The 11,081-nt window shown below is 35.2% G+C and overlaps 1 protein-coding gene across 1 annotated transcript in view; it reads right to left on the bottom strand.

Moving 5' to 3' along the window:
• Positions 1 to 1,410: 1,410 nt before the first annotated feature.
• The window catches only part of LOC126823519 (uncharacterized), a 35,097-nt gene continuing 25,426 nt past the window's right edge, over positions 1,411 to 11,081 (bottom strand). Inside the window, exons 8-11 of the mRNA XM_050552422.2 lie at positions 10,685 to 10,863; positions 8,899 to 10,302; positions 7,190 to 7,297; positions 1,411 to 5,876 (exon numbers count right to left, since the gene is read on the bottom strand). Coding sequence (XP_050408379.2) covers positions 5,397 to 5,876; positions 7,190 to 7,297; positions 8,899 to 10,302; positions 10,685 to 10,863 — 2,171 coding nt within the window. The 3' untranslated portion in view covers positions 1,411 to 5,396. The remainder of the gene's footprint in view (positions 5,877 to 7,189; positions 7,298 to 8,898; positions 10,303 to 10,684; positions 10,864 to 11,081) is intronic.

The following is an 11,081-nucleotide window of genomic DNA, read 5'->3' as shown; positions in this document are numbered from 1 at the left end:
TAGATGGTGATGATGAGGATGACGACACTATTTATTCCACCCCCTCCCCTCTCTCTCTCTCTCTCTCTCTCTCCCTCACACACACACACACTTTTACATACACACCTGTCCACTTTTACAAACACACTAGTCCGCTTTTACTGAAATGAAATACAAGAAAAATATTAATTATAATTATGTTAAACCGACTAGGCCTAATCAAATACTGAAGATTTCTTTCTTCGTTTCCAGTTAGTATTATGGCATTGGTCACCACTGTTGGCCATATACCCACTCGGTTGGGAATGAAACCTGATGAATTGTGTATTCTATTCGGCATGTGTTTTGATTGAAGGGAGAAAACTGTGCTCTTAAAAGGAAATTCTAATGACAAAACTGTCAAAATACTTGAAAATCAATGAATTTGTATTTTTTCTTTCTTTTAATAATTTGGTATTCCTGATAAATTTACGAAGGAAATTAGATATAAGATTTACATCATAGCAAACTATTTAAAAAAACAACAACACACGAACTAACTGCCCTAGTATCGAAAAGCGGAACTCTGGCCTATTAAGCGCACAGAGTTTTGCCCGGACGTGCTTAACCTAGGAAGCACTATGCGACTGTATAATGTGGACTATCCTATGTTGAACCAGGTAGAAGAATACATCATCAGACATGTGCTGGTAGACTGTGAAATATACAGAAAATAGGAATGAAACGAATGGGGTTTAACGTCCCACTGTTCTGCTCCGACTGGGCTAATGAAGACGGTACGGGGAATAGAGAAATGATTTAGTGAGGATGATGGCAAATAAAAACATACCTCTCAACTAGATGATCCACAACCAATTGAGCCACTATGTTTCTAATAATAAAGAGAAGAAGTTCCCACTAAACCAATCCATGGTCATGGGCCTCAAATAAAAGATTGCAATATTGAATCTAAAACAGTTCGTATCTGAGCATCAGATTTGTACCCCCCCCCCCCCGATTCAACCCTTGTATTAGAAAGGTGCTATAGGGCAACAGCCAGTGTTCCGCAACCTGTTTTGTCCCACACCTCACTTTAACACACCTTACACCCCCCCCCCCCACACACACACACACAAAACAAAAACACCCACCAACAAAGTGCGCTTAATTTCAAGTTTATTCACTTGTTCCTTAGTGGAGGCCTTGCCCTTGATGCTGACTGTAGATTTGTTTGATGTTTTAAACAGGCTTTTAAGTTATTTCAGTTTAACTTACTATTTTATTAGATCATGTTGGAAAAAGCCACTAGTACAGCATTTTGGGAAGTATGGGGATGCATGGGCTGAGGTAAAGAGTAAGCATAAGCCTCCATTGATGATTAATCATAGGTAAAAAAAAAAGCTGCTTTATAGAATAAGAATAAAACAAAGCTAAGTCAAATAATTTTCTTAATATTAATTTTATTTCATTAATAATGAAGTTTTTAACATCTGCACAAACAAGCAGAGCACGAATTAGGCTTTTTCCTGTAACAAACAATTCAATTAACATATTAACAATAACATTTGAGGGTTGGGAATCATCATCAAATCGTTTAAAAAGAGTATACTAGACTAGAAAGAGATTAAATAAAGACTTTATTAAGCAATGCCAAGGTTAGTACAGTTTTATTAACTCTGGATATCCATGTTGACGGGGTAAAATGCAAAGAAATATGGACCCGGTATGGTTTTTAGAGAGAGAGAAATGGTCATTTCAGGACTAACACACACGGTTCAATTTTATTTCAATAATTCACTTGCGCATATGGGTCTTTAGCAGTGGGAGCAAACCAGAGGACCCCGAGGAAATCCACGAGGCTGGACAGGCGACCCTACTCCTTGCCACGTCCAACCAGGGAATTGAACCCACACCAGTTGACTCAATGACAGACCTTATGATATGACATGGTTTTTAGAGAATAATTGATGCTCAACCATATTAGTAAGCCAATGATTTTCCATATTGAATCATCTATTTGGATAGGGGGGGGGGGGGCAAAAAATCTAGATGTAGAACATATATGGACTTGTGTGAAAATCTAATGGGATTGGACCAAAATGTATCACATCAAAATATTTAGAAAATTTAATTTTGAATATGAAAGTAGAATACTCTTATTAAAAAGATATTTAGAATCAATACTCTCAACAATATATGACAGGTTATGTTTCTTTTAGAAAAAATAATTTGATTTTTAGTTCTTTACTCACATGGATAATGAGTGGGTTTTTTTTCAACATTTGGAACTAATAACAACCAAGTATTTTATGTTGAAGCAAAGAGCTTTAATAGGTGTTTCTGAAGACTAACATTTAGATTGGTATTGCCTCGGCATTAGATGTTCCCAGAGAAATAAAATTGGTGTGACCTCGTTTTAAGATGTGCCAAGAGAAATCAAATTGGTGTGGCCTTGACATTAGATATTCCAAGAGAAATTAAATTGATGTGGCTCATTATTAGATGTTCCAAGAGAAATCAAATTGATGTACCTCATTTTAAGATGTTCCAAGAGAAATCAAATTGGTGTGGTCTCATTAGATTTTCCAAGAGAAATAAAATTGGTGTTGCTCATTATTAGAGGTTCCAAGAGAACTAAAATTCAAATTGATTATTAGATATTTCCAGTGGAAATCAAATTGATGTGGCATAATATTAGATGTTCCAAATTGGTGTGGCCTCAATATTACATGTTCCCAGAGAAATCAAATTTAAATTATTTGGCATCATTATTAAAAACCTGACAATAAATATCTCCCAACAATGAAATACACAACAGAATTGCTGGCAGGCGGATTAGGCAAGGCAATACATTTAAACAACAGGATACAAAAATAACAAATTCCGTACAAAATTAACAGAAATTATATGTCACAAATATATCCAAGTAAGAAATTTAAGAAATTGAAAAATATGAGGTGCTTTGTCCAAATATTACAAATTTTTATGTGTTACATAGAAATGACAATCATACAAAGAGTCTATTATTGATAAAAATCCAATGTTTTTTTCAAGTACGTCTCACATCTCTCCAATAATTTTGTCAATACCCTCTAATAAGCTAAACCTCTATTAAGTAGGACAAATTTAAGTGAAATAGACCATGTGCTATTTGGACCATTCTATCTCACAAGATGACATAAAAACCCTTTTCATTGTACATGTGTAAGGGAGTAAATTTATAGATTTTTGGCAATGGCTTAAAATCCAATTATACAAATACATATATTGTAGAAAATGCAATTTAAAACCATGCAGAGTTATTCCCCTTTAGAATAGTCATTGGAGATGCTTGATTGTCAGTCCGGAATGTTCCGAATTGACAGAATTCAGTCCTGTCACAGTACTGTCAGTCTGGACAACAGAGGTGGTTGGTTGAGCTATTTTCTCATGCAGTCAGCGCATGCATTCTAGCCCCAAATCCCATTTTCACTCGATTGTCACTATTTTTGGGTTTGACAGAATTCAATTCCGGAACGTTCTATCAAGTCCCCATCAAGATTTGAGCAAACAGTAAATGGTTCATGTACAAAATGTGTAATGAGAGTTGCAAAAATGTTAACACAGATCTGAAGAGCTTTTTGCACCCCCCCCCCCCCAAATATAATGGGCCATCTATACCCACAGACAGCAATAACATGAAAATAAGCTTTGATTGAGTTTTAACTCATTCGTTCAATTAATGTTTCATTGGAACATTTGATGGATGCCAGTGGAATCAGACCTGGAGGAATAACGGGCTATTTAATTCTTGAACAGTAGATTGTTAAGCCTTCTATAAATACAGGTGATTAAGTTCTGGCCAAAGACCACTTGTACAAAGTTTAAAATTTTCATTGAATAATTTTTAAAGGAGCTTATGGAACGTTATATAGATCATATTTAAGTTTGAAAGATTTAACTGACAGATAAACACAAATTCAGTTGCATCACCATATTGTTTCTATCTGTAGAACTTAAATCATTAAATGTACTTAAAATACAGATGTGACGTCACCCTTTGATGTTGGCGTACCATTATTTCAAATAATCGTACGGGCAACTTGCCAATCGTACCTTGTCAAATATTAGACTCGAGTGACGTATTTCACTGTAAACGCACGTGCGGAGTGTCTGTATTTTAAGATGTTTAATGGTCTCGAGCTGAGACATTGCGTAATATATTGTAAAAACACTCGGACCTGACGGTCCTCTTGTTGTTACAATATATTACTTAATGTCTCGCTCTCGACCATTAAACAATACATAACTTCACAAAACAAATGAGCACATCAAATTTAATTAATTCTTTACTTTTATTTTTCACCAACTCAAAGCTGTTGTACCCGTCTAATTGTCCAGAAATTTATTGGTGTCTTTTTGCTTCCAGAATATCGGAGACTTGATGTATACAAAATATTATATTTTGTGTTATTAAATTAAGGTCATAGAATAATGATTGTTCAAGCACATATATAACTTCGCCCTAAAACTAGAGGCAGAGACGTGTTGCTAGCCAGCTTATACAGGTTAAATCATATATGAATAATTTAACATTAGTTCCTCTACAAATAAATATTATATAATTGTCCGATGCGTGTACATGTAGGTGTAAAGGCCATTAACCATGAGACGTCACAACGCTAGAAATAGAAACCATAGTTTGAAGTTTGGTGGATTCATGCCGAGATTCAATTAGAAATATTGCTATTTCCACTACAGTCAGATTTGTGTGGTTGTGTTTTTAGCCAATCACAGCGGTCAATTTTCATTTGTTCTGATGAAGAATGTAAACTAAACCGAATGCAGTATTGTTTTGACAGTTAGCCATTTGTAGAAATCAATTCTTCGTGATATTTAAGATCAAGAGAAACCAAAACATCCAAAATTTCAATTACATGTATTACAAACAACATTTTCTTCCTCGGTATGCAGGCTGCTGTTCTTCAAATAAGCAATTACAAAATTACACACAGTGACATGTATATGATGTCATCCAAGCATTTGTTAGACGTGGTGCACATAGGTCCAAAAACGTGACAGTGCCCATAAAAATATATAAGTCTGAGTTTGAAAAAGCAAAGATTTAAAGAGACTGTGTAGAAAAGAGCTCTCCATCTTTGGTTAATGTTTTGAATGCATGTTACAAAGAAATTTAGCATTTGTACAGCATGGGACACAGTTTCTAAATGGATTTTGGTACACATATGTGGAACAGAATTATCCTTTTCACAATTACATTATTCCTTTAGTCAGAGAATAGCACTAACTGGAGAAATATCACAACTTTTATACATCGGAAACACAAAGCTTAACTTAAACATTTCAACAAACTAAATTTCCACTTTAAGTTTAATATCACCATGAACTTCAATTGATTAGCGGGTATGATTGGTTCTCATTGACATACACTTGTCCAATCAACTATCTTTATTTTCTTCACCTCTTTCCTTTGTTATTATGACAGAATTTGATTGGTTGGGTACTGGTACCTGTAAAGTCTGTGACAGATTATTATCTATGCTATCATTTGATTGGTCGATAACTAAAGGATTCTGATCAGAATGGGTTGATAAACTGGAACTAGCACTGGAATGGTCCATTGAATAAGAAAATCTAAGAGATGATTGGTCAATGACTTTTGTGGATTCTGATTGGTCAAGAGAAAAGGTTGGTCTAAGTGGTGATTGGTAGATAAGTGGACTTGTTGCAGACGAAAATTTTGATTGGTCTAGAGACAGAGTAGTTTTAAGATTTGAATGATTGATATGAGAAAGTGATGACTTTGATTGGTCCCTTTGTTTCGCTGGTAGCAACATTGAGTGTGTTGACATGTGAAGGTGAAGGTCATCTGCTTGTGTAAAGGTATCGCCACATCTTCCACAGACATATGGTCTCTCCTGAAACAGAGAATATAACAAATCATTAATGTCACTCACTCTATGCAATAATGGAATAACCATAAACCTCAAACTGATTAAAATACAGATCTATATTTTGTTTCCTTTTTTTTTTTTATACTTTTCATGGCCTCTACTGCATGAAGGGGCCATACGAGTAGCTTTTGACCCTATGATGTCAGACATTGATCAATCAATCAGTGTTGAGGTTTCTAGTGGTTTACCCACAGTTCTGTGCAGAGCATGCCAAGAACTCGCCGTAACCGACTAATTCCTCACATCATCTAGAACGCCTGTTATATAACAACTCTTCCAGATCCTAATGCTGTGAAGACAAGTAAAACAAAATTTTGAACAATAAAATAATGAAACGAAATAGGATCTGTGTTTTAATCAGATTGTCATAAAGCTATAAGATAAGATAAGATCAGATTTTTATTGTACTGAACATCCATTAAGAACAGCATATATATATATATAAAAACATGTGAATATTATGTAAATTGACATGATGATAACAACCTTTTCAAGTAGTTAAAAGAATTAATATTTTTAGTACTTTGAAGTCACGTATGGACTGTTATATAAGACCCCTGGTCTGTACAGCAACAAAATAAAATGGGATTTCAAGTCCTACTTTTTTGCACCAACTGGGATAATGAAGATACAAATATATGGAGGGCATGACAAGAACAATGTGGGGTATAATGTTCAACTGTTCTGCTCCGACTGGGATAATGAAGACAGATATTTGCTATGCAGTGGTGCAGGAAAGAGGGCCTGACAAGGACAATGTGGGGTTTAATGTCCTACTCCGACTGGGATAGTGAATACATATATACGCCATGCAGTGTGCTATGATTATGAAGGAAATTTTGCCCAGTGAGTAGAATTACTGCCTACTCTTCAATGAAGTCAAACAGTCAAGCGTCTTTCCTGGCCTTTTGTCCTACACCATTAACAAAGGCGGTAACCAGGCTAGATTAACTTGAGAAAGTTTCCTGGCCAACATTGCGATCGAACCGGGATATCCTTGTATAATCTGCCTAATGCATGTCTTTCGTTTGGTCTCAAAGGTTCTATAAATTATTAATTAAATTTTCATTCACATGCCACATGACGGTTGGTTAATAATTAAATTAAAAAATGGATAATCAAGATTTTGTTTATTATTGTAACAACGGTAGCTATGACAATCAAGACTTTTCAGCATGTTCCCTTTTCATTATCTATATTTTAACTATTATAGCTGTCAGCTCTTTACCTAAATCATACATAATGCATCTTTAAATAAAATTAAAAGAATACCTTACCTGTGTATGTGTGTGTAGATGTGTATTTAAACTCTGAGCATTAGTAAAACCGGCGTCACAATATTCACATACATACGGTCGTAGCTCAGCATGTGTCATTATATGAGACTGTAATAAAATAAAATATAATTGGGAATTCAATTTTGATGTTACAATAAATCACAAGTCTTCTAAAATAAAGAAGAGCAGGTGGAACGGCTGCTGTCAGATCAAATTAACTACATGTAGCTTGCATGGCACACTTAACAAAATGACCAACTAAGGGTTCACAGATCTACCCAAAACCACTTCAATTACCCAAAGTATATTGGTAACATCTAAAACTGCACTTTATCATATAATTAGAATATTCAAAAAATGTTTTAGGCCAAGAAATGTTATTGATTAAACATTGAAGTCAATGAGGCGAGAAATACTAGTCTGACACCATAATCAGTATGATGACAATAATAGTTGTCTTTCTTGCTTTTATTTTTCCATTCATTTGGGTTTGTTTTTTTCAGAACTATTAAAAAAAGAAAGAAAAATTCAGTCTATAAAATAAAAATTTTGCTACATGTAGTTACTCTGTCAGGTGCAGTGGTTCCTCAGTGAGTAAAGCATTGGCTCGCCATCATGGAGGTCCCATGTTCAGTCCCGGTGTGGACCTAGAAAGATCATCTGGATTTTCTAGCATGGTGCCCCCTTGTCATTGGTGCAGGACACATTGGCAGTTGGAATTCGATATAAGAGTAGGCCATAGCACCGCTGTCCTGGTAAAATTTCCTTTGTAGCACACTCTGTGGCATATGCCTGTCTTCATTAGCCCAGTCGGAGCAGAACAGTAGGACGCTAAACCCCATTTTTTTCATTTCAGTTACTCAGTCTGTAAGTTACATACATGTACATGAAGTACAACTGTTACATTTTGTTAGAAGTTTTCTTAATAAAATAATATAGACAAGTTTATCAAAGATACAGGCACATGCAACAGTCAAAGTATATCTTTACGGGGAATAAATGTCAAAAATATATTTGTTCAGTCTTTGTTGCAATGAAACTGATCTAACAAGTACCAAGCTAATCAGTCTTTTGGGTCTGACTTACATGTATCCCATAGTCAGTTTTACATTCTGTCACTGCACAAGACAGTTCTATGGAAGTTCTACTATTTATTACTGAGCAAAGTTCAACTGTGAACAGTATGATTCTCTAGTTCTTATAAAAGGTTACTCAGTAATAAACATTGGGTCATCCCAAATATAAAAATGTATTATAAGGTCCATGGTCATACAAAAAAAATATTCTGGTTCTGAGTTTGTGTTTTTATTTTGTCAAAGGATCACAACTGGGCTAAATGACTTCTCATAAACATAACATTTCATTTTCAAGGCACTACATGTATGTATGAATCTTGATTATCCAGTACCATTTATGATTGTCAGTTACATGTACATTTATCTGGAATGTGTACTGGATAAATGAGCCTAAGCTACATTTCTGGATTCATTCAAAGTTTTTATAGAGCTACAATGTACATGTACTTCCTGTAACTAGGGTGATGCATTTATGTGTGGTAATTAATGAGTTTGTTTATATATTTTATTTTTTAAAATAGGAACAGGTCAAGCAGCCCTTTTAAATTGACACAGGATTATCTGAGAACCAGAATATGTTTATGTATTTTGCCTTAATTGTTGGCACAGCAGAAAATATAATTATTCACTTACTCGTAATTCTTGGACATCTTTGAATCCATCCCGACAAATACCACATAAATGTGGACCATTCTTTTTTGAAGCATCTCCTTGTTCCTTAGAGGACTGAATTGTTTTTGAGCGGTTAGATGGATCAATTATTTGCACTTCCTCGTCATCCATTTGAACAAAAGATCGTTGACCGATATCACCGATGTCGATTGGTTCATGTTTTATCTCCACGGTAACACGTTCATTCGATGCTCCATCATGTTTTTCGTAGTCTAATCTCTGTGAGAATTGTTTTTCACCAATCGAACCTTTCCGCTGATTAGTAAGAATAATCTTATTACCCATAAACCCACCTACACTACTAACTTTAGTCAGGGTTGTTTCCCTTGACTCAATGGTGTTTGCACTTGAAACGTTCTCTTTTATCTTATCACATTTTAATAAAAGTTCGCGGAAAAATATTTCTGGATCAGAAACATCCATTTGGTTAAGTTCACCTGTCTGTTCAAGACTATCATACATTCCTTGGTTTATTATGCCGAGTTTTTCCAGTTCCTTAAAATGGTTTCTAGATTTTAAATGTTTGGATAATTGATCGGTTTGTCCGAATGCTATTCCACAATGGATGCATTTTAATACAGATGGGAATGTTTCATTTTGGACAGATGCTTGTCTATTCATATGTTCCAACGATTGAAAATGTTTATTGAGGGAATGCTGGGAATGAAATTTCATTCGACACAAATCACACCAAAGAGTATTTTCCACAACATGGATCTTTTTATGCAAATTAAGTTGATTTATATCTGTAAAACTTTTGCTACACACATCACATGTCACAGAGCTTCGATTTTCAAATGTCTGGTTATTTGAGACTTTCATTTGCGATTCATCAATGATATAAAACACTTGTCTAGATGATCCAGACTCGCCAGAATTTTGGACCAAAACAGCACCTTCTTTAGACGACTTAATATTTGATAGAGTTACATCCCCTGACGTCTGCACCAACTTTTCAGAAGTATCAGAGTTATCTGGATTGTCTCCAGGTTGCTGTAAAACATCTAAAAGTTCAAACGGATGACTAAAGAGGAACGGAAATCCACCTGAAGTTGCTGCAGACGACACAACTGGCGTCATGACTACACTGTCTTGTTGTATGAGTTGACCTATTATAGGTCCCCGATACGTAGAGGCTTTCGAGGCTCCTAACTTTGTTGAAATGCATGGTGGGAGATATGATAGGATAGAAGCATTTAGTGGAGTTTGTGGATTAATTGATTCTTTTGGTGTTTTTGCTGGAGAACTTGGTAAAAAGAACCGTTTGCGACTAGGTTGGTCTTCAACTCCCAGGAATAGATCTCTTGGTCTCTTGATGGTGGATAGTGTTGTTGGATTTGATGCTGGACTCTTGGATTCTTTTGTCTGAAAAATAATTAAATTATGTAGGTTTTCACTCTTGTTTTGGAATGGATGAATAAAGCCATAATCTATAGCAACAATGGACCTGGAAGGCTGTGGATACTTTTCTGAAACAACAGTATTTGACATGAAAGGACAAAATCTGTTGCAGACACAAAATACAACATTATTAGAAACTGAAGAATGTCTAAAACATGAATAATCCAGTCAGGCCAAGCCAGCAATTTAATGATCAAACCTTTTGAGCATGACAATAAAAATCAACCACAATCCATCAGGCTAACCAGGTTTCGAAAGAAGATTAAGAAAAATCATGGCAAGTGGAATCAGCAACAGACAAATTCTAACATATAATCTGTAAAAGTTTACTATGATTTCAACTTACAGTGACATCTTCCTCATCTGCATCTGTTATGATAATGGATGTTGAAGAAGAACCTCGCATAGGAAGACTTCTGCTAGGTTCCACATCTAAGACAACTGAGTTATCCTCCTTGGGCTGTAAGCCAGAGAGTGGTTTTGTCCTTGACATTAAAGCTCCAATTAAATTACCAAGCCTTGTTTCTGTAAACAAAAATAATATATATCAGTAATAAAAATGTTTCTGTCTATCCTTCAGTTTCAAACTGCTAGTGGATCTTAGGACCAATGCTATTCCCAGGAAATTGCTAAGCATGGTTCTATAGTTTGAATAAGCGAATATCATAAAGCAGAGAGGGAGAGAGAGTGAGGGAAAGGGAGAGAGAAAGCTTAACATCCACTTGATACAAACCAGATCATTT

This window comes from Patella vulgata, chromosome 1, assembly GCF_932274485.2.
Source record: "Patella vulgata chromosome 1, xgPatVulg1.2, whole genome shotgun sequence".
NCBI lineage: Eukaryota > Metazoa > Mollusca > Gastropoda > Patellidae > Patella > Patella vulgata.
The sequence above is the reverse complement of the archived record's forward strand: the minus strand, read 5'-3'. Positions and strand labels throughout refer to the sequence as shown.